Source organism: Gorilla gorilla, chromosome 17, assembly GCF_029281585.2.
Source record: "Gorilla gorilla gorilla isolate KB3781 chromosome 17, NHGRI_mGorGor1-v2.1_pri, whole genome shotgun sequence".
NCBI lineage: Eukaryota > Metazoa > Chordata > Mammalia > Primates > Hominidae > Gorilla > Gorilla gorilla.
Window position 1 is genome coordinate 78,037,055 of NC_073241.2, and position 24,105 is coordinate 78,061,159.

A 24,105-nucleotide genomic window follows, 5' to 3' on the forward strand; every position below is an offset into this window, starting at 1 on the left:
TCTATTGGTTCCAAGTACACAGATGCACAATGAGCTCTGTGTTCAACCCTGGTAGTGCCATCCTACGGTGAGGGGTCTCTGCAGTTTCACCTCCTGCTAGGTGCAGCAGGACCCCCTTGTGTCAATTTTATTGTATTTCATTTGGTTTGCCTGGTGCGTAAGAAATTGACTTAAGAAAAATTGCCACCAAGCCTTTGTTGAGATTGGCATTTCTTCTAGAATGGCCTCTTCCCTCCTCCCTTTTAACTAAATCCTGCCTATTTTTAAAAACTTTTGATTCTGACAAAATTTCAGACTCTCAGAAAAGTTGCAGGAATAGTACAAAGAATTCTTATATATCCATCACCCAGTTTCCTGTGATGTTAACATTTTATCCTTCTCTCTCTCGTATACATTTTTTTCTGACCCGTCTGAAAGTAAGTTGCCAAAATGATGCCCTTTTACTGCTAAATATTTCACAGTGTGTTTCTTTAAAACAAAGACTTTTTTTCATAACCACAATACAATTCTCAAAATCAGGAAACTGATATAGATACGATACTGTAATTGAGTCTATAGACCTTACTCATATTTCTCCAGCGATCGATCCTAGACTGTGGGCTGCATTCAATTGTCATGACTTGTTAGTATCTTTTAACCTGGGGCAGTTCTTTCTTCTTCTTTTTTCTTTTTTTTTTTCTTTTGAGATGGAGTCTCACGCTGTTGCCCAGGCTGGAGTGCAGTGGCGCAATCTTGGCTCACTGCAAGCTCCGCCTCCCGGGTTCACGCCATTCTCCTGCCTCAGCCTTCCCAGCAGCTGGGACTATAGGTGCACACCACCACGCCCGGCTAATTTTTTGTATTTTTAGTAGAGACAGGGTTTCACCGTGTTAGCCAGGATGGTCTCGATCTCCTGACCATGTGATCCGCCTGCCTCGGCCTCCCAAAGTGCTGGGATTACAGGCGTGAGCCACTGTACCCAGCCAACCTGGGGCAGTTCTTAAGTCTCTGTATTTCATGACATTGGCCTTTTTTTAAAGAGTGACCAGTTATTTTTGTAGAAGGTCCCTCAGTGTCAGTTTCTCTGGCATTTCTTCATGATTGGACTTGGGTTATAGGCACTGTAGTGATGTGACCTTCCCAGTGCACCATGTCAGGAGGTATGTGCTGTTCTTTAATCCCCTGCCTGGTGATGTTAACTATGATTACCTGGCAAAGGTGGTGACTGCCAAGTTTCTCCACTGTAAAGTTACAAGTTTTCCCTTTGTAATTAAGAAATATCTTTGGGGAGATATTTAGAGGCTACGCCAATGTTCTGTTTTTCTTCAAAACTTTCATCCACTGACTTCCATTGATGATTCTTGCTTGAAACAATTATTCTTATGGTGGTTGCCAAATGATTTTCTAATTCCATTATTCCTTCTAAATGTACTAGTTGTCTTTTATCATAAGGGAAAGCCTTTCATTGACTTTTAACTCACTGCTCTAAGCCTCAGGACCTCAGCATTTGGGAACTAGGAGAGCAGGTCCTTGTCCCAGAATACACGGGCTGTCTCCTAGCTGAGTGGTGTTTAATGTGAAGGTTATCAGCGTCCTGCTACAAGTCCCTTGTATTTTGGAAGGTTCTAGACAAAGAAACTACCTGCTGGGAAGCCATGTCCCAAGATGGCTGGGCTGGGGGTTCCACTATGCATGAAGCCTTGAGGAGTCCTCTCTGTGATAACGTCTCACCATGGCCCCATCAGTTCCACCAGTCCTGGCTGAAAAATGTGGCCCAGGGGAGGCCCTACTCCAGCTAACTCCATTTCACATTTCCTGTCCTTCCCAGGATGGAAAAACAGCCCTTCAGGGACAAGCGAACCTGTCAGTAATGAAGTCATGAGTGGAGGAGGCAGTCCCAGAAGTGTGGCTGGGCTGTGAGGCCTAATGGAGTGAGGCGGCTGGCGGCGTTCTCCGCCAAGAGCCTGGAGGCTCCACAGCCCAGGAAGCCCAACCGGCTCCTCTGTGTCCCATCTGTGGGGCCATCTTTGCTTCACGTAGGGGCCTTTCCCCAAGAAGGGCTGGACAAGGTTTATCATCACCCTGTGGTCAGCACTTTTAGCTCGGGCTGTTACCTGTTTTCCAGCCCCCAGGCGCACCCATGACACCTGCCTGCTCTCAGAGGTGCCCCAGGCTCCACACTTTCCCTCTTGAAAAGTGTCTCTCTTGTGCTGCCCTCCTCTGAGATGCTTATGTTTGGGACACCAGGGTCACAGCTTGCTGGCCTGATGAAGTACTCCGTGCATACTGATTGAAGTGAGAACGTGTGGGGAGGGTCTTGATGGGTGGGGAAGATCAGGCGCAGGGACAAGCAGATGCGGCACTATGATGGTGGCACCACCTCTCTAGCTCTTGCCTGGTAGACAGGAGGTCCAGGCTGGCCAGGAGTCGTCAGGAATTAGGTGAGAGGGAGCATTGTCACCAAAGGTTTCAGGTCAGAGCGTGGCAAGATGATAGTCATGGCCACATAGCAGGATGGAGGAGAGAGGCCTCAGTGTGGCATGGTCTCTTCATCCAGAAACAGAGACTTTGAAGGTCTGGGTCAAAAATGCCAAGTCCAGCCCCCTGGCCCCTGACCCAGGAGGGAGCTGAGTTCCCCTGCAGTCTTAGGGGGATCCTCCCATCCCCACTACTTCTCTGTCTCCATCCCACCCGCAACCACTGCTGGTGTCTCTACTCTTCTCCTTTTTAAGGGTATTCCTCTCAGTTATGTGGGTCCTTCCGCTACCTCACGTCCTCCAGGAAGCCCTCCCTAACCTCACCCCAAGAACTCACCAGACCCCATGTCTCACCACATGCTGTCGTAGATGGTTCTTTGAGTAGACATAGCAATTTTGCCGCTAGATTTTAAGATCCCCAAGGGCAGGAACCATATGTTATGTTGCTTTGTGGCTACCTGAGCCCCAACACGTAACAAATACACCAGAGTTTGATCAGATTTTAGGACTGCAAAGGAAGACTCCAAAGCTGGTATGTGGCTCTACCCAGATCTCAGGGGAGAGGCCAGCCTGAGAAGCAATATTCTTCATTCGTTAGCTCAAATGTGGTTTTCAATGAATCAAGAATAAACTATGATGGATGAGGAAGCCACCATCGGCCAGCTTGCCAACTGGTGCTGAGCCTCCAGCGCCCCATCTTCTGCCCCAGCAAGCTCCCCAGTAGGTTCCTGGCTAAGAAACTTGGGAAACCCCAGTAGGCAGTCTTGCATGGAGGGCCTGTAGCCAGAAGTAGAGAGGTACGCTGGGCAGGGGAAGGGCCTGCACTGGAGCCAACAGGGTGGCGGCCCACACGCAGCTCAGGCCACTGAGGCATGTTCATTGTCCTAGGGAAGCTCCCGACAACTTGGAGTCCTGGGGTCACTACTCAGTTTCATGCCCAGGCCTTGAAGTGAAACACTTCATTCAGAAAGTTTAGGAGAAGAGAAATTGGCTTGTTCAAGAGGATTTTGCTACCAGGGGCTGCGGCTCACGCTTGTAATCCCAGCGCTCTGAGAGGCCAAGGTAGAAGGATTGCTTCAGCCCAGGAGTTCAAGACCAGCATGGGCAACATAGCAAAACTCCTGTCTCTACAAAAATTAAAAAAAAAAAAAAAATTAGCCAGTCATGATGTCATGAGCCTGTAGTCCTAGCTACTTGGGACGCTGAGGTGGGAGGATCACCTGGGCCCTGGAGGTCAAGGTTGCATGAACTGTGATCATGCCACTGCACTCCAGCCTGGGTAACAGAGCAAAAACCAAAACCCTGACTCTAAGAAATAATAATAATAATTATTATTATTATTTAACAAATAAAGGAGGTTTTTGTTATCAGCTGCAAGTCATCCCCATTGACGGCCAAAGTAATGGAGAAAGCAGCCCTTTCCACCAGTCCCAAGATGGACTTTGACGAATTAAAATGCCCAATCCTTTGCATTTTCTCAGTTATTCCTACTAGATTATTTTAAATAGCAGTGAGGAAGTTTTTCTAGAAGAGCGCAGATGGGTCAGTCTCTTGGAGTGAAGAGCACAGGGGTGAGATGGGGGTTCGGGCCCTGGTCCTGGATGGGCTTGCTGCTCAACCTCTCCCAAGGGGGAAAGGCTCCCCTAGGGTTGCTGTGAGGATCAAGGGTGAGCATGTGTGCCCCCAGCAGGTGGGGGCCACTCCGTGTTTGTTAAATCTGAGTACCATGGTGACTTGGGATGAAGGGAGGGAGGGAAGGAGGGAGGGATAATGATGGTGCTAAATTGAGTATCACTATACCTTTACTCCACCTTCGCTCCAGCCCTGAGAGTGGAAGGAAAGCCAGAAGCCTAGAGGTGTGGGACAGCATGGGATAATGGAGGCAGGCCCATTCCCTGGGAAGGCACCTCCCGAAGATCAGCGCACCCCATCCTCACAGCTACCATGTGCATAGCTGTTGTGAGGTCCATTTGATTGATAACAGAGGGGCAGAGAAGTTAAGTGACTTGTCCAAGACCACCCAGCTAGACCAAGGCAAAACCAGCATATGAACCCAAGGGTGTCCAGCTTTCAAGTTTTCACCACATCAGGCTTTCTCTCCAGATGAGAATTTCTTAGAGGGCTGCTGAGGTCCAGGAGGGCTTCCTGGATGAGGTGCTGGTTGCAGAATGGGCAACAGCTAACTAGTGAGGTATAGGGCACTGCAGTTTCTAACTGTTGGTCAGTGATCAGACACCTCCCATGACAGGAAGCTCACCATGTCCCCAGACAGACCCCTCTGTTGCGGGGCAGCCCTCCCCATGAGAAAGTTCCTTCATTAAGTGAGCCCAGGCTGCATCTCTGCATCTCTGAGCCTTCCCTCCACTGGCCCCTTCTCCCCAGCCCTCTTTTATTAGACAGGCTCCATGATTGGTCGCTCCTGGGATTTTAAATAACTTTTAGGTGACTTTCTGTCCATGTGCCTTCCTCTTGGTCCTAGCTTTTCTAGTTTAAGGGCTGTTCCACCACACCAAGGTGGTAAGATTAAAACAGGCAAGGAAAGGGTGACTTCTGGGAGAGCAACTTCCAGGTCAATCAACTCGTAGGGTAAGTGAGACAGCAGAGGGCCAGCTAAGGCCCATCAGCCAGGGTGCCGAGGCCAGCTGTGGTGGATTCGAATGGCCAGGCTTTGGGCTGGGGATAAAGGAAGTCACTGAAGGTGGACCCCAAGCTGCGAGGACCCCATCACAGTATTTCCCTCGGGATGATGGTAGTGAATGTTGGGTGATGAAGACTTTCATGGTGGGAAACTATGCCCAAAGCTCAGCCCTTAGAGCCCAAAATCAGAACAGAAGCCAGGCATCCTGGGGTCTCTTCCTTGACCTAACATTTGAAACAGCCCCTGTCTTCCCATCTGTACTATGGGTGCACAGTGTGATCCCTCCCTCTGCATAGCTGGAGGATTCATGCTCTATTGCTTGGAAAACCCACGGCATAATAATATTACAAACAAACACTAATATAGCACTTGTATCAAGTCCTTTAAAACTCACAAGAACCCTATGAGATGGGTGTTCTATTTGTTCCCATTTTATAGGGGAAGAAGCTAAGGCACAGAGCAGTTAAGGAACTTGCCCAAAGTTGCACAGCTAAAAGTGCAGTGTCAGGATTTGAACTCTGGGGATCTGGCTCCAAAGTCCACACTTCAAACTACCACGAACTACTGTGAAGCTCAGGGGATGCCCAGAGCCACCAGCAGGCTGTAGTGAGGGTCCACGGGCCGGATCTGGGAGACTGCAGGGCTTGGCAGGCCGAGCGGAAGGGCGAGGGCCTTCCCCTGGAAACACTCCACCAGGTTCACGCGGAGCCTGGCGACTCCCCAGGGCAGCCGCGTGCTCTTCCCATGACATCACACTGCCTCAGAACTTTTGAGGCTGAGGATTCTTGGAATGCTGGATTCACCCTGGAACAAAAATAATACCTCGTATTTATAACGTGCTTTTGTTCCCCACAGGCTTTCCTGGGCTTCATTTCATTGTAGCCTCAGACTAGCCTTGTGATCCAGGCAGGAGTCCTGTAGGTGGGAGGCCACCCTAAGAACCTGAGTCGGGGTTGGTCTCCCCATTCTGCAGGTGGGAATACTGAGCCACGGGGAGTTGGGTGGTTGGCCAAAGCTGCACAGCAAACTGGTTCTGGGCGATGTGGGCCAAGAGCCCTGGATTTCCAGTGGGGTTGAGGGGAGGCCTCAGAAATGGGTCCGCAGTTGAGTGAAGCTCAGAACCCCATAGAGTATCCCCAAGAAAGCCTTTTTCCCTTGGCCTTCTGTGCTGCCGCAAGATGGAGGAAGGTGGCAGGAGTCTGCACGCTTTCCTCCCTTCCCCACGAGGCAGCAATGAAGCCAGAGGGGCCACCCGAAAAACAATCCCCGAGCCCTGCCCCACAGGCCCCAGCCACAGGAACCAGCAGACTGTGGTGGGAAAGGGCTGTTCCCAGCACAGATGGAAACCAAGGGCTGCAGTGGCTTCTGTGGTTTTCCCCAGACGCAGTGGAGCCAAGGCTGGCTGGCCGGATCTCCAACCCTCCCATCCAGAGCCCTCCCAGGCTCTCCCCTCACCAGCCCCGGCCTCCCCATTCCCAGCGGGCCCTGGCTCAGCCCTCCGCCTTTGCTTCTGCACCACACGCTGCCATAGGACAGCCCACAGCTCCCTCCTTGCTGACTTTGGCTGAGGCCTGTGGTCCTCTGAATTTGGGTTTAGTGGCTCAGCAATGGTGTGCAAGCTGCCCTACACTCTCAGAACACTCAGTGTGGTGGCTGAGGGCACACATTCGGGGCCAAACTATATAAGTTCAAACCCAGGCTCTGCTTGGTGCAAGCTATGTGTCCTTGGGCAAGTTTCTTACCCTTTCTGTGCCTTGAAGACCTCTCTGGAAAATGGAGTGAACGATAGTGCCTCTCTTGGGGTTGAACGAAAGCCATGCCTGGCTTACTGTAACTGCTTCCTACATGTTAGCTATGAACCATTCTTCTGCATCCCTGTGATGTGAGTTTGAGTCCTGTGGCCTCAGGACCACCCTCAGAGTGTGTGAACTGCCCGAGTCCAGGGCCTGCGTTTGGTTTATGCTCCAATGTGGCTGTCTTGACTTTCTCAATAGCTTTTGAACCAGGGGCCCACATTTTCATCTTGCACTGGGTTCCGCTCATTATGTGGCCAGTCCTGCCTCCAGGCCAGAGTAGAACATAGGCCTGTGCTGCTCTCTGCTTCCTTTCCTTCGTGATTCTTGTCCTGGGATGAAGCTAGAGACCTGTTTCTGTAACTAATAGATTCACATCTGTCTCTCCAAATGGACCCTCAGCTTCATGAAGGCAGCAGCCCTGTGCGCTGGAGTCATCGCTACTTCCCCTCCCCAGACCACAAGGAAGATAGAGAGAAGGTTCTGCCTCATCTGAAGGAAGTGGATGCTTTGGGAGCAGTTCAGAGGCACACACAAGACACTCTGGTGGCAGAGACGTGGGTGTGATGTAGGGCATTCCAGACTGTAATCATATCAGGAGTCTGGAGGGCTCGGGCCGGACCCTGGGAGCTGGGGAAGGCTCCTGCTCAGGTCTGGACCTTAAGACCTGGATAGGATTAGGGGAGTGCTGAAGGACTCCATAGGGACAGCTGAACAGCTTTGTCACACAAACACCCTGCCTCCTCCCCAACTTCTCTCAGAGGGCTGCAGGAGCTATGTGGCCTCAGGCAAACCCACTGACATCTCTGATTAACCTCTGGGCAGAACAGAGTCTCAGCATGTGTTTAATTAATGAAACAATAATGAACCAGCCTTTCTCTGCATCATTTATTATTCATTCATTCATTCATTCATTCATTCATTCTACAGTTAGTGAGAAAAGTGTTTGCCTGTAGGGTACAGAGGTACCAATCAGACCTTTAATCTATTCCAGAGCATCGTTTGGCGAGGTAAACATCTGATTTCTAAAGCTTTTAGTCCATGCAGTGAGCTACCACACTTCTTACGTGAACTTTTGCCTAGGCTGGCAAAGACCTCAATCTTGAATTGTTTTCTACCCAACTCTGAGCAAAGAGAGCCACAGAATCTATTGGAGTGGGAGAGTCTGCAGCTTGGCTGGCCGCCCACGGTGGCAGGAGTGTTTCTGATGTATGCTGGCCCTCTCCTCTCAGCGTTGTTAGGAGGGAGTGCTCAGGAAGTAGCTGGCCCAGTGCTGCTGTTGCCGCCATCATGATAATGATGGCCCTGGCAATTACAGGGCCCGTGCGTTGCCTAAGCTTTGTAACGATGCCCCCAGTTCTCCAAAGAGCACTGAGATCTCCAATAAGTAATTGTTAAATCCAGTCATATGGCGTGTTACAGCAGAAACACAAATCTGAGTTCCAGTGAGGGCTTTGCCACTAACTAGCTGGGCGACCCTAGAAGGACAAAGCAACCTCTCTGGACCTTGGTTTTCTCATCCGTCATGCTGTGACTCATGTAATCCTCACAACTGCCCCTCAGGTGGGGACTGGCACATCTGGAAACAGAGACACAGAGAGGTGAGATCACCCAGCCCATGCAACTGTGAGTGGCACAGTGCCAGGCTCTGTGCAGGCTGCCATCCCCCAGACAGACCTGGCAAGGAGTGTCCTGCGGGGGACACCCATCATCCGAATCAGCCCTGCACGCACCATGGGTGCTCCGTTAGTACAGGTCACTGTGATCCTTGTCTCTGAGTGTTCATCAGCCAATACCATGATGTCCCTTGGTTGACTCCCTCATGAGGGAAGAAAACCTCCCCTCCCTTATACTTTTCCTTTTTAAGCTTCCCCATCATTCTGCAAACTGGGGTGGGTGTGTGTGGCGACTTTTGTTCCTGGGTCCTATATGCCATCGCTCGACTAAGCAGCCCCTGAGCTGCAGAGAAATTGCTGGTGCCTGTGCCTCCGAGCCTCACCGCAACCCTTGCGTTGTCCCAGGTGACTGGGCCAGGGCAGGCAGAGCTCACTCAGGGCATGTGTAGGTGGGCAGGAGTGGAGGTGCCTACGCTGGTAATAAGCAGTCATCACTTTTCCTGAAGGCAAGAAATATGAGCCCATGCATAGTTTTAAAACCACTTGCCCTAGGAATTTTGCTTTCAGAAATTTTTAAGCAGACCTACAAATTATGTGGTAAAGTGTCCGACATGGAGAGAACCATAATAAGTCAGTGGCACTCAGAATATCTAGTTGGGAATGATTATGAAATAAAAAACGAACAGAGGGACATTTGTCTCCATTTGGACTGCTGTTAAAACCATTTTTTTTAAAACAAAATTTGAAGTTATTCTCCCTACACCCACCTCCCAAAATACAGCTGTGGTGTTCCGAGAACATTTTTGTTTTTTTGTATAAAAGAGAGCAGTCTTAGAGTAAAACAAGACATCTGATTTCAGAACCCAAAGAATAAAGAATAAACTAAATGAACGATGGAAAAAGCATAAACCGACAATTTCCATTCTCCAAAAAAAAAAAAAAAGCATTATTTTCCTAACAGCAGGTGTTGCCAGTAGCACAAATGGAATATTAATCTTATCTCCTGGGCTGTTCTTCCTCACCCGAAGAAGACTTCCCCAGAAATAAAGAGGCAGAGAGGTGGGTTTTTGCCCTTCTTACTTGCAGGGCTGCAAAACTGGGTGTCCAGTATGTTTCCCAACCCAGGACCCACATGTCCATGTGTCTGAGACCAAGTGCAGCCTCCTTGCCGGGTTGCTGGGAGCAAAAGCGGCTCATCCCTGGCCCAGCCAAACCCCAAACCCGCAGGTTTCGTGGGGAGCAGCCAGCTGGCCCCTGAATGAAGGTATCGACGAAACCCAGCGCCAGCAAATACAGAAGAGACAGGAGCTGGTTTTGGCTGGCCCAGCCAACGACCGCTGACAAATATTTGTGAATGGCCAGAGCAGGGAAGCCTAGGTCTCCATTGTTGGGGAACGAGGCGTAACTCCAAGTCTGTTCCAGTGCCCTTAGCAGCCCTCTTGGCTCCTTCTCAGGCAAAGAATTTGGACCTCATGCAGTTATCACCACCGAGGTCTCAGTGGCCATTCAGCCCTTTCTCTCCATTACTACAGGTCACTGCGGTCCTTGTCCCTGAGTGTTCATCAGCCAAGGAGGCTGTGTCTAAAGGCGAATGGGAGACAGATGGGAGGTGGCTGCAAGGTGCTGTGATTAGTTGACAGGCTTAGCTCACTCCTGGAGCCCCTGGCAGGCCCTCTGCTGTAGGAGTGCACCTCACGGAGCCTCAGTTGTCTTATCTGTCGAATGGAAAGAAAGGTTCTTGGCCTGCCTGCACACAGAGGCCAGTCCCAGCAATCACTCACCCTGAGAACTAAGCAAGGCCTTGTGCAGGAAGAAGGAAAAGGGAGGACAGAGGGACAGTCTTAGTGCCTTTTCCTCCAGTGGCATCTGGGTTCTTCCCTGCCCTCCCAGGGCTCACCCAGCTGATTCCATCTGCCATTTAGCTCCATATCAAGACCTCCTTATTTTGAACCTGTTAGTCTTTCCTACCCAATTAGGAGGGAACACTTGAGGTGGACTCCCTGGCTTCCCTCCCACCTATGGATGGCTTTCCACATGTGCAAAGGAGCCGCCGCCCAGCAAGGGTGAGCCTGAGAACGCCCACTAATGCCAAGTGGCCTGGGGCATTCTTGGCCATTGCTATATTGTCAGGGCTGGCTGGCTCCAACCTCTTTTGAACCAGGAAGACATGGAATTCCAGGTCCCTCCAGATTTCCAGGAATGAACAGCAGAAGCCCTGCAGGAGCCAGCTGATTTCTTTCTGGAGCCCCTGACCACCAGCCATATAGCAATTACTTCCTTCCCCCTCCAGGTAGATAGAAGTTGTTTTCTTTTCTGGGGGTGGAGGAGTGCACTGGGTAGAGAGAGGGAAATCCCTAATATGGCAAGTGGGAAACCAGGCAGTTTCAAGACAGATGTTGGGAAGGGCTTGGTCAACCATCCTTTGGGGACATTTCTTGGGCCATAGCTGCAGGCACCACAAAAATTCTAAATAAGGATGACGAAAGTTGTGAGAATCAATTATTATCTGCCAGGGAATTTCCAAGGTTCCTCTCTGGGCTTAAAAATAACTCACATTGAAAGAACAAAGAGAATGGAAGGAGCAATTAGTTGAAAGTAACTGAGAAGTTAAAGGAGGGAGAATTCACAAAAAGTCACAGGCACGAGGCACCCTGGAGAGTGGTCTGTGGGCCACAGTTTCTTCTGGGCTTTCCAGTGGGGGTTGCCTTACACTCTGCAGAATGAGGGCTGCAGCCCTCCCCGCTGACTCAGGCATTTGGGGCTGGGCTGGGCTGGGTAATCGGAAGGCCAGTTGGTGGTAGAATCACTGGGAGGAACCTGACTCAAGGGCCCCACTTTTCTCATGGGGCCCAACTCTTCTCCAGGTGCTGGTGCTGATAGCTCCTACCTGCCATGGGGAGCGAAACTGAATATTTCAGCAATGCCAGTGAGGAGGGGGATGTGTTTGGGAATGGAGGGGCTGCCTCTCCCACCCAAGTGTCAAGGCAACAGTGCTCTTGCCCAGGAATGTATATCAGAACCCAACAAGATTGAACTTGGACACCAAGGATGAAAAATGTCACGCAGGCCTCCTGAGAAGGGCCCAGGGTATGCCTAGTCAGCAGGATTCAGTTCAGGGTACCAGATTTTTACAGATATTTTAATAATGACTCTTAAATTATTGAAATAAATATAAACAACCCCAAACCTTGGACACTGTATATAAAAAGAAACCTAAAAAGACTCTGAAAGGTAGAAAGAAGACAGACAGGCCAGGGACCTTGGGAATTGAAGAATGACACACTGATGAGTTCCTGGGGTTTTCCTCTTGGCTCAGATATCCCAGACTTGGAGCTAAAGAAACTAGAGACCCAGAAACACCATGAGGCCTGAGCTGACAAACGGAGCCCCAACAAAAGTCCACTCTTTCTAGCCAGAGGACCATGGAAGGGGCAGCCTAGCAGGACAGAAAACTCGAGACAGTAGCTACTTTCCTCCAGCCAAACACCCCTGCAGGAACTGTAGCCACACCCCTACCCACCACTCCAGCAGAGGCCCCATGAGGGGCCTAGACAGTGACAAGGTACCCAGCACCCCAACAGGGTGGTGTCAAAGGGACTGTCATCCCCATTGGGGATAATGAGCTACTAAGTTTTTCAATGGCAGCTTTTCAGTGAAAAAAAAAATTTTCTTCATTTTAGTGGAAAAAAATAATGCATTTAACCCCAACCCAGGATACCCTCAATTTTTCACAGATAAAAATGTATCAAGTAAATATTAAAATTGAATTTATATAAGTAATAAGCAATAAGTTGTAAGTAAATAAATACAATTTGTTCATAACATGCAATGCAATGAAGGTCTGTGGTACCCAAGATAGGTCGCGGAGGAGGTACAGAGCTTATTCTTTAGAAGCTAACATTATCTTTCTGCAAAATCTTTCCACTATTTTACAACCTTTGCGGAATTCATGCTTATCTTGTGCTCCAACTGCACTTCCAGTAAAGTTGTGGCATGGAAAACACCCTGAGGGTAAGATGGAGTTTGAACCTAGTAGTGCTTTGAGTGGCAGGAAGCAGCCTTTGAGCCAGCCAGAAGGGTCATGAGAATGTCCCTCACCACCCCTTCACTTGCCTTTTGGCCACAACTCAAAAGTTTGGGGTTTGTTCCTGCTGCACAACTCACACCTGTTCCCTGTGCTTAGAAAGTGTTGTCAGATGAGCCTGTCTTGACCTACACCCATCATGTTAAATATTCCTTCTGTATCTGTTTGCTAGGTTGCTGTAACAGAGTACCACTGACTGGGCTGCATAAACAAGAGGCATTTTATTTTCTGACACTTCTGGAGGCTGGAAGTCCAAGATGAAGGTGTCGGTGGGGTTGGTTTCTTCTGAGGCCTGTCTCCTTGGTTTGCAGATGGTCACCTTCTTGCTGTGTCTCCATGTGGTCTTTCTTCTGGGCATGCAGCCTCCCTGGTGTCTCTGTGTGTCAAAGGTTCCTCTTGTTATAAGGCCACTAGTCAGTTCAGATTAGGGCCCATCCTAACAGCCTCGTTTAATTTAATCACTTCTTTAAAGGTGATCCGTCATATCTTATCTCCAAATACAGTCACATTCTGAAGTATTGGGGGTTAAGGCTTCAACATATGAAGTTTTGCGGGGTGGATGGGGGACACAATTTAGCCCATGAAAACTTCTTATAGCATATGTAGTTTGTGGGTTTGGGGGTGAAAATGACAATGTTCCAAAAAAAAAAAAAAGTTGTTTGAAAGGGATATAACTTTTCAAAAAACATTATGGTGAACAGTCATTCATAGGAAGGTGCTTGTAAGAAGCAGGTCTGTGTATGCATCTTTGCTGGTACATGCATAGAATATGTCTGGAAGATTCACACACGTGGAACGGCTGCTTCCAAAGGCCATATGTGATGACAGAGTCAGAGACAGGAGGGTTCACTGTTATCTGCTACTGGATCTTTTTAATTTTGTTCCACATGCTTGCATTCACATATATTCTAGTAAGCGAATAAAGTACTGATTTTAAGGAAAGAATTGTCTTTGGTCCTCTGCAGTAGCAAGGACCTGTCTGCCTGTTCTCTGCTGTATCCCCAGGGACTGTCACAGACTCTGGCATGTAGAAGGTGCTCAGGAAGTGTTTGTTGGAAGAATGAATATATGGACAAGGCAATGACTTCCTGTTCTGGCGGCTGGGCACAGGGACTCTGACCAGCCCCCCCAGTGATCGCCTTCTCTGTCTTTCCTCTTCCGTTTGCAGGCGGCAGCAGAGACCTCCGGGGGGGAACAAACCCCAACAGCACGGTGACCACCAGCCAGGCAGTGCCAAACACAACAGGGACCACCAGAAATCCTACCAGGGGGGCTCAGCACCCCACCCCTCAGGGAGGCCCACTCACCATGGCTACAGCCAGAACCGGCGCTGGCACCATGGCAACATGAAGCACCCACCAGGCGACAAGGGGGAGGCAGGCGCACACCGCAATGCCAAAGAGACCATGACCATCGAGAACCCAAAACTAGAGGACACTGCAGGGGACACCGGGCACAGCAGCCTCGAGGCCCCCCGCAGCCCTGACACCCTGGCCCCGGTGGCTTCTGAGCGGCTGCCCCCACAGCAGTCAGGGGGGCCAGAGGTTGAGACAAAACGTAAAGACAGTATTCTTCCCGAGCGCATCGGGGAGCGGCCCAAAATTACCCTGCTCCAGTCTTCCAAAGACAGACTGCGGCGAAGGCTAAAGGAAAAGGTACCGGTAATTGAATTTTTGTTCTTCTCTTGCACCAGGGAGGACAGCAAGAGGTAGGCACTTTGGTAGGTGGGCACAGTGCAGAGCCTTGTGGGTTTGAGGGTCTGGAGAGCCATGTACAGGGAAGCAGGGGCTTTGGTCACTGTGGGGACCCACCACACTGGTCCACCACTGCCAGCAGGTAGGGCCATCATGAACCCCTCCAGCACACTTGGGCTTTTCACCTTCCAAACTCCAAGAGGCCCAGGGTGGGCACTTGGAACCAGCCCCCAGCCCAAGGGAGTAGGGGGAAGAGATGCATGCCTGGGAGTGATGGGGGAGGTGCAGGGAGCATATTCTAGGGTTAGATATTGTTTGTGCTGAAGAGTGCTTGGGGAAACATGGAGCTTATGAAATAAGAACTGAAGCTTTTCTACAGGTGAGTACCATCCAGGCAGTGGTCTCTGCCAGAATGGGGAGCAGAGGTGAGTTGTTCAGAGTGGGGGCAGGCTGATTCCAGCCTTCCTGTTTCCCGCCTTGATCACCCAGAGGCCAGGGAGTGCTCTACAGTGCAAACCGTAAGGTGGCTCCATTCTCAGCATCACGCAGGTGCCCACCTGTGCCAGCATGAACCCGAGAGTGAGGCCTCCTTACTTTTGCTCCCAGGAGCCTCTTTCTGCACCCTGGTCCTGGCCTGGCCTGTAGCTTCAGGAGATGACCCTAAACCTCCAGAAGAGGGATGGGGATTTGTACTTGCAGCAGTAAGTCCGTTGTGCTCACCCCAGTGCCACCACCCCCGACCCCACTGCCCAGCAGGGGCACAGGAAAGGTCACCCTGGAGAGGAACTGTCCCAAGAAAGGCCAACTTGCCCACAGCCATTCCCACACAGCAGCAGGGCCTACAGAGGCTTCCTCCTGGGGCTTCCGCAGAGCTCCATGTTCTGGGCTTCTCCTCCGTCCTCCCCTACTGCCAACTCTCCTCAAGCTCTTGCCCCAGAGGCCAGGCCCAGGGTCCACACTCAGGCAGGATAAGGCAGGTCAGACCTCTTCTTGGATCCACTCTTGAAGATGAGATGCTGCTCCCAGTATCCTCCACACCGAGTCTTCTAGAGTTCTGCTAAATGTGACTGCAGGGCAGCAGAGTGGAAACAGCACGGGCTTTAGAGCACAGCTGAGCAGGCTCAGACCTCACTTTGCCTTTGACTGGATGGGTGGTCTTGGGCAAGTCACCTAACCTCCCTGAGCCCCAGTTACTCATCTGTAAAATGGGTGTTAATACTACACACCTTGCTGAGAGACTGTGAAGGTTAAATGAAATAACGTGTACAGATATGTTCTTGGGGGTATTCCTATTCTATATGCAGACCACTGTTCCTGCCCTGGGGCCCAGATGGTCTGAAGAGAGGGGTACATGGGGGAATGGAACAGAGAAGGTAGATCTATAGCACCTATAGATCCGTTTCAAGGACTCCACTCAGGTGAGGCCTCCTGAACTCCTGGACCAAGAAGACATGGGCTCAGGCTCAGGCTGGGTCACTCCCCACTCTGCTAGTTGCTCACTCTAAAAAAGGGTAAATCCTAGGTGGCCAACCAGCCACGTCCTAAACATTTTCATCAGGGAGAGCAACACTTTCCTTCTCTCTTTCAAGAGACAGGTAAAGCGTGAGATATCTCTTGGGGTGGGGAGTTGTGTCCTGTTAACTTTACCCAGGGACTCAGAGTAGCCTTCCCTGAAGAGGTGGTTGGGTTTGAGAAGAACTAGGACACCCTATTCCTTCACCCAGGATTCAGCCCTTTCTTTTTTTGAGATGGAGTCTCGCTCTGTCGCCCAGGCTGGAGTGCAGTGGCGCAATCTCGGCTCACTGCAAGCTCCGCCTCCTGGGTTCATGCCATTCTCCTGCCTCAGCCTCCTGAGTATTTGGTTCTCAAGCCAGAGACTAGCTGCCCTTGGAACTTGATCCCACCATGGAAGGGCTCAAGGAAAGCTATAGATTTTCTCGTCTAACTTCGCTGTGTTACCTATGAGGAAACTGAGGCCCAGAGAGTGAAATCACTTACCCAAAGCCACACAGCTAGAGGCAGAGAGTAGGATCTAGAGCCTTGGTCTGTGCCTTCTAGCCCAGAGCTTCTATTGTCAGGGACAGAAGAACAAGCTTGGATCTCATTTCATGACCCTGACCCTGCCCTTCCAGCCAGATCTCACTTCCTTGCAGTTAAGTTGTTCCCATTCTTGGCCACCAAGAATGAGTCAATACAATAAGATGACATTTTTTTCTTCTTCAAGCCCCTGGTCTGGTCCTAGTTGCTGTGAAATCTCATAAGGCTGTAGGGCTTTTTACTTGTAATATCCCTCCTAGAAGCCCAACTGTTTTAGTGGCACATGGGAGGATTCCTTGGTGTGTGGCATATGTCTACAGAAGACCAGCACAGTCTCCACAGGACAAAAAGCCAGGGCTGTGCCCACAGGGGCCCTATGGCCAGAGAACAAGTCATCTTTGGGCATTTGGAGCTGAGGGTGTAGGGGACAAGGTGGCCACTGCCTGGGCCGCTTTTAACCACCACTGCAGGCATTTTGGATCTGACCTGCCTTCCTGACCAAGTCTTCCTACCCTCATTTTCTCTTTGGCCTGATTTCATATTTGTTATCTTATTTCCTCTTTTATAATTTCCATTAAATCATTTCTAGATTAAGATATTTGATGGACAAATAAACAAAAAAAGCCAATGTATATGAGAATCCTGGGTAGGAGCTAGAACCCAAAAACAGTATCAGCCCTGGATGTCATAGGGGCCAAGAAAAAAAGGCAACAAGGAGCTTTTGGCACATGAGGGGTCTTTGGTGGAGGTTCCCAGAGGGACCAGCCCTCAGATCCAGAAAAGTAGGCCTGGTCCTGCTTTCTGGGGGTGGCCACCCTCTTTCCACCAGGCCACCCCTGCACAGAGACCTCGGCTTCACTCAGGCACATTCATTTGTCTCTGACACCCCCAGGATGAAGTGGCCGTGGAGACGACCACTCCCCAGCAGAACAAGATGGACAAGCTGATCGAGATCCTGAACAGCATGCGGAACAACAGCAGCGACGTGGACGCCAAGCTCACCACCTTCATGGAGGAGGCCCAGAACTCCACCAACTCCGAGGAGATGCTGGGCGAGATCGTGCGCACAATCTACCAGAAGGCTGTGTCCGACCGCAGCTTCGCCTTCACCGCTGCCAAGCTCTGTGACAAGATGGCGCTCTTTATGGTGGAGGGGACCAAGTTCCGGAGCCTGCTCCTCAACATGCTGCAGGTAACCGGACGCCGGCCACCACCGCCCCACGCCCCCTGCCCCTCTGCGTTCGGTGAGTTATTCCTAGCGAGAAGGCTGCGAGTTCTGGCCACAGTTGGACTTTTCCCAAGTTCCACCCTTGCCCGATTAATTATAGAAAACACAAAGGCAGTTAAGGGGCCAGGAATGAGCGGCTGGATTTGTGTGTGTTTATGTGTGGGCTCCCTGGTTACGATGGACCAATATAATTTTATAGGTGCTTTATGTTTAACCAGCCTTTCCCACTTTCTATTTTCATAAGAGGCTGGCTCTTGGTCTCAACCTGGCTGTGTGCTTTGACCTCTCCACATCCAAGCAGACATGAACTTGCTGTGGACCTCTCTTTTCCTCCTCCTTCCACCCAGGGCTAGGTCCTTAGACCTTTGCAGATATGCAGTTGATCATCGCTGGTAGTGAGATGGGTTTGAGCAAAGCCACACATGAGCAGAAAAGGGATAGTCTGTTTGCCAACACACTATGGCTTCTGGGCAGAGGGAAGTCATGGTGATGCAAGACTGTCTTCATCCTTGCTCTTTCCCTCTTAATATCCCTTCACCTCTGACAGTGTAACCCCACCCCTGATCATTGCTTCCTCCATGGAGACCCACGTCCAGTGGTTCTATCAGCATGAGTGTGTCGTGGGAGTAGGCGCGTGCACTTGGACGGAGCTTAGCAATGTTTCATCTCACAAGTACCTGCTTGCCTGTATGGGCAGTAGCAGACGAGCTGGTGGCCCCAAAACTGGTGACATCAGGGAGAGACAGCAGGGTCATGGGATGGTGGCCACATCAGGTCCTGGGACTGTCCTTGGAGACTCTTGGCTGGGGGAGAGCCATGTCTCCTTTCCTCCTATTTTGTATTTTAGAGACTAGTTAAGATACAAAGTGAGTTTCTGGTCCAGATGAGATAAAATGGTAGTTTCCAAGTAATGAAGTAGAATGGCAGGCTATAGGGCCATCTTAACTAGGGTGACCATACAATAGATCATCCAAACTGCAACACTTGTAAAAGTCAAAGGGGGTTCAGTTCATAATTATGCCTAGACAACAGGTGTAAACAAGGGCATATGGCCACCCTCACCTTAACCATGTGGTTCGCAGTCTGCCGTCTTCCCTAAAAGCTGGGAGGAAGTTGCCGCTAAGGCCACCTCCACATGCAGCCGGCAGGGCTCCATCCCCACCCACCCTCTCCTCTGCATGAGAGTTGCACTCACTGCAACATGAGCCCTCCCTGGCCAGCCTGGGCTGCTTCTCTCCTGCTCCAGGCCCTGATCAGGTTCCCATTCCTGGATCACCCGCACTCCCCTGGTGACGAATTCCCGCATTACCTGAGGGATTTGCACATGGGGCATGTTCCTCGCGGGCCGGAATGTCCTGGGAACGTGTGGAGAGTGGCGGGCAGAGAAGCCTGTCTGCCACAGAGCATCCGGCACAGGGGAGTCAGGAACAGCATCAGCCTATGGTCTCGGCTTTGGGTTTTGTTTTTCAAAAAAGGGCCAGGATGGGGCAAGAGTTCTAGACAGTGGTTGCCAGCTCCAAGTAACCCAGCCAGACCCGGTGGCAGACAGGCACCCAGGGCATGGGGCACTTGGGGAGGGCAGCTGGCTGCAGGGGCCATCTCAGATCAGGTATTTCTTCCAACCTGCTGTGGTAAGGGTGGCCTCACCCACAAGTGTCCAGCGGACCATCAATCCTGGGGAACAGTCAGCCACAAAGGGGGCCCTATGGCCCCTGCACTCACCTCTCAATCAACCACAAAGTGCACTGGCTTAGGACAGGCTCCAGATGTCCCAGCAGGAAGAGAACCTGTTTGGCTCCGTTTAACTCAACAAAGTCCTCTGCATTCCCCAGTTAAGAACTTCTTGTGGGATTAGTGTGCTGAGAGACAGTTTGGCAAACACTACAGCAGGGAAGAAAACACAAAATTGAAAGCTGGGAAGCAAGGATTCCAGACCTGATTCGTTTGTCGTCCATTGGAGCTTGGCCTCTATAGTTCCCTGGGAAAGTGCAAGCAACAGCCTTCGTCAGTGTACCCTCGATTTTGCACTGCTGGAGATGAGGCGGGGCCTCGGGCAGGGGCACGAGGGACCCCGTGTGAGCCTTTCCCTTTCTCATGCTCCTGAGGCCTTGCCACTAGTAGGAAACTGTCCTGGGTCCCCCTGAGTCCTCACAAACCCACTCACCCCATATAGTGGCTCCATGGTAGGTCTGTCATGAGTGATGCAGGCTTTGGGACCAGCCCAAGAGACCTAGTTCTGCAGGTGCCACCTTGTCTCTGGGGCAGAGAACTGGCACTCCACATCCTGCTCCCCACCCCCCATCAGCCAGGCTGAACCTCCCACTACACCCTGCATGGATGGACTCTCCCCCAGAATTCACTTCTCTGTCCCACTCTGAGCATGCACCTCCCCCTGAAGCATCTCACACTCCTACTTCAGGTGGTGCTGGGGCCCCACTTTCCAGGAAACACTGGCCCTTCTCCTGTCCCAGCACCTTTCATCCTGCAGCCACAATGTTCAGTCACCCTCCTAGTATTCACTGAGTATTTCTAGTGTGCCAGGCACCAGCCTGGGGACTGAGGATACAGCAGTCAGTCACTGGGCACAGCTTTGTCCTTAAAAGGTTTGCAGTGAAGGAGTTGAACTTAAACCAATGGCCACATGAATCCACAGTGACAAACTGGGGTGCGTGCTGTTACTGCCCCCCATCTTGGGCTCTGGGAGGTGGGAACCCCTCTACTTTCTGCACCTCTGTATCCCAGGGGCTGCACAGTGCCTGGTGCTGGAGGGCCCTCAGTCGTCAAGGAGAAATGGATGTCTGAAAAGGAAGGCGCTGGAAGCTTCCCTTCTCCCGGGCTAGGGGCCTGCAGGGACAGCTGAAGTCCAGGGCAAGAAGGGAACCCCCCACCCAAGGCAGTCATGGCTCACATTCTGGGGTTTCAGAGCAGCTCCTCCTCTCCTCCCCCACAGTGGAGGAAGCCAGCCATTTGCCTGGGTGGAGTATCTGCGGGTCAGGTCTTTAGAAATCTAAATGTCCACATAGGCCACCACTCACCCCTGTTTACCACCTGCAGTCCCAGCTTTCATGTGAGCCGAGGAGGGAGCCCCTTGACAGTATAACCAGAGGCTTGATCTGCGTTCTCAGGCCTCCTGGATGGCTAGACAAGGCCCTTTCAGCTGCCATGGGAAGGCGGGTGGACTGTGCTGGTGCGGGGCTGCCCTGATCCCACAATGGCCCCCTGACTCCAAGGCCCAGAGGACACCTGAACCACATCTGGCTGAGCCTCCTCAGGCCCTGTGCCTTCTCTCTGCAGCCAAGGAGACAGAGGTGGAGTGGGCCTTTCTGGACAGCATAATTCATGGCCCCTCACCACCCAAACCCGAGAGGTGCAAGAAAAAACGATGGGCTGGGCTCAGCAAAACCTGCTTTCCCTCTTAACACCTCCAGGGAAGTCTTTTTTCACCTGACTTCATTTTCTGGCAAACTATGTTTGCATCCCTTCCTGGCAGGCAGTTCTAGACCCAGCCTGCACAGCCCTCCCTCCTGCTTCCTCCCTGAGGTTTGTACTCAGCTCCATCCACTCAAGGCCCATCTGGCTCTCGGTCCCCAACCAGCACCTGGTTGGGTTTGGCAGCCTCCGAGATGCCCCCATAGGATCAGGTTCAGCTACCACTTCCACACACAAGTTCTGGGACCCGGCTTAGCAATGCAGGCTACAAAGGGTCCAGGGTGTGAAGTGCCTCCTTAGCACAGCTCCCAGCAGCGGTCTTTACACTTGGTTCTCCCTGGCTGACTTCTCTTGCTGCCAGGGCTTCAATGATGGGAGCCGGCAGCATGGAGGGAGAGGGGCAACCGCAGATGTGGTAAACATTCTGCAGCAGAGGTCTGACGGCTCTTGCCAAGCTGGGGTGCAGCCCCCATGGAGTGGGAAGTGCAGGGTGGGAGAAGGGAGAAGGTCTAAGGTCCTTTAACCCTTCCCAGCCAGACTCAACACTGCTATCTCAAGGAACCCAGAAGCACCATTCTCATGAGCCATGACAGTGCTGGAGACCTTGGGGTCTCAGAGGACCCCGTCACCAATCCTACAGCTCCAAAATGGTCTTCAGTTTTTACATCCAAGCCAATTCCTTTTTGCCTGAAATGTGGCCCTTTTATTAGTAGTGTCCTTATAAGTAAAATTCTATTTATTAAACAGACATTTCTTTTTTTTTTTTACTTTTTATTTTACTTTGTTTTATTTTTTAATCATTTTTTCTTTTTTCTTTATATATACTTTAAGTTTTAGGGTACGTGTGCACAACGTGCAGGTTAGTTACATATGTATACATGTGCCATGTTGGTGTGCTGCACCCATTAACTCGTCATTTAACATTAGGTATATCTCCTAATGCTATCCCTCCCCCCTCCCCCCACCCCACAACAAAACAGACGTTTCTTAATGTGCCAAGCATGTTGTCTTTATTAGGTCAGGGGTTCTCAAACCGGAATGTGCATATGAATCACGTGGGATTTTGTTTAAATGCAGATTCTGATGCAAGAGGCCTGGGATGGGCTTGACATTCTGTGTTTCAAACATGCTCCTGGTAGATGCTAGTGCTCTAGTCCAGGGACCACAGTGGGAAGCTACAAGGCATTGAATGCCTGATGGTTTGTAGGTGGTGGCTCTGTTTCATAGATGGGCAAACTAAGGCACAGTCTGTCATCAGTGTGATGGTCAGAGTGGAGGTCTGGCCTGGGAATATTGCATTTCAGCTACTGGCTCTTCTTTAGGTCAGTGGTTCTCAGCCTCGCTGTGCATGAGAATCATGAGAGCACAGCAGGCAGGGGCCTACCCCTAATCAGTTGAATTAGATTCTCCAAGGACACAACCTGGGCATTCGTTAGCCAGGGTGGAACACCACCGTTGAGGAGACACCCCAGAGACACCGAACTGTTTCATCGCGGCCACTTATGAATCAGCTGGCTCTGCCTGTCATGCCGCGAGCCAGTCAAGAAATACCTGCCAGGTGTTGGGCTCTCTGCTGAGCCATGGGGGAAAACTCCGAGTATGAGCTGGCAGGAGAACCCCGTTACACAGGAGGTCTCAGCTGCTGAGAACATGCCTTCCACTCCCCCAGCCTCAGGCTCTTCTTGTAGTCACCCTGAACCACCTCCTTGATGAGATGAAAGCCACCTCTTCTCTCCCACTGCCTCCATTTCTCTCTGTCCTCAGCTCCTTTTCCCATTTTCCTTTTCCTTGGCCTGGGATGTGTGTCAGAACAGCTATCACATGTTTTAGGAAAAGGGCCTCATTCTCACCCACGGTGCCAGGCCGTACCAGAGGCTGGGCCACACTTCGCAGTTCAGCCTGTCTCCCCATACCCCTTCCCACCAAGGCTCCCAACTTCTCTGGCTTTGCAGGGTCCTGACTGCAGACTAGACTGACTAACTAGATGATGTGCATTGATTGTTTCCGACTTCCAGGAGAATGTGGGCTGCCCAGGGTGCCTGGGTTACAGAAGGAACCAAAAGTTTCCTTGGATCCTCATCAGGGAATTGTGGTGTGATACAGGGCGGTGAAGGGGCTCCAGTTTCACAGAGAAGTGAAGAACGAGTGTGCCTCTTTTTATGGGACCTTTGGAATGACAGGAATGGAAGCCTGAGCCCCCTCCACCCAGCACTGCCCTGTCACTGCCCCGGGACGTCCACGTGGGCTCTGGGAATGCTCCTTTGCTGAGACAGGCTTGGGTAGTACAAGTTCAAGCCCTCCTCTGTTGAAATGTGTGTGCTCTGTTTAGCCAAGAGGTGTCTGCATCTGAGCTATGCAGAGCAAAGTATTATTAGAGCCGGCATCAGTGTGTCTGTAACTGAATCCAGCTCTCCCTAGCAACCGTTGCCAACAACACATCTAACAGAAGGATGCGATACCTTTTTTTGAAAAAAAAAAAGTTCATCTCAACCAAGTCATAAACACAGCAGGCCTGTTGTGAAAAGACAACACAAAATCAGAATCTGGTGTGTGACCAGATTTCAAAATAAATTGCTCTTCTCTAGCACCTTCTAGAAGACAGCCTGTTAAAAAGCTGACCTTGAGCTAAAGAGCAGAGAAACTCTTCAGAGTTTCTGGCTGGGTCATCATCAAGCATTGTGTTTTGGGCTTTTCATACATAGACGCTCAGTTGAGTGGTGACTCTGTGGGGTCTCTGGGAATGACTTTAGCCCAGAAGGGGCACTCAAGATTTTCTGGCTTGGCTTTCCTTATCAGTGAATCTCTCAAGTGTGAGACAAGCCTGAAGATGTATCTTACCCTTACCTCATCCTGGATGTGTGTGTTGCCCCCACTTCTACCCGTTTCTCCCATCCTCCTGCCCTTCTCCTTGTCCCATATTTTCAGGCTTGGGAAGAAAACCTGGGCCATTCCTCTAACTCTCTTCCTAAGGGGAAAACCTCATTCTCTTGTGATTCTCTCAAGGTCTCTGGAAAATCAAGTCATTCCCCTTTGTCAGAAGTTTGAAGTTCCTAACTCTTATCTTTTACATAGGAAGGGAGGAGGGAGACTGATATCGGTTCCTGGTGTCTAAGTTTTAAACTCCTTGATG

At 50.8% G+C, this 24,105-nt stretch overlaps 1 protein-coding gene across 17 annotated transcripts in view; it reads left to right on the forward strand.

Moving 5' to 3' along the window:
- Positions 1 to 24,105, forward strand: part of CTIF (cap binding complex dependent translation initiation factor) — a 326,114-nt gene that overhangs the window by 209,374 nt on the left and 92,635 nt on the right. For 10 of the 17 annotated variants that reach the window (XM_055368763.2, XM_055368765.2, XM_055368759.2 and 7 more), the window contains 2 exons: positions 13,756 to 14,248; positions 17,211 to 17,510. In XM_055368763.2, coding sequence (XP_055224738.1) covers positions 13,756 to 14,248; positions 17,211 to 17,510 — 793 coding nt within the window. The remainder of the gene's footprint in view (positions 1 to 13,755; positions 14,249 to 17,210; positions 17,511 to 24,105) is intronic. The other 7 variants (XM_063699211.1, XM_055368767.2, XM_055368762.2 and 4 more) reach the window with 1 other exon arrangement.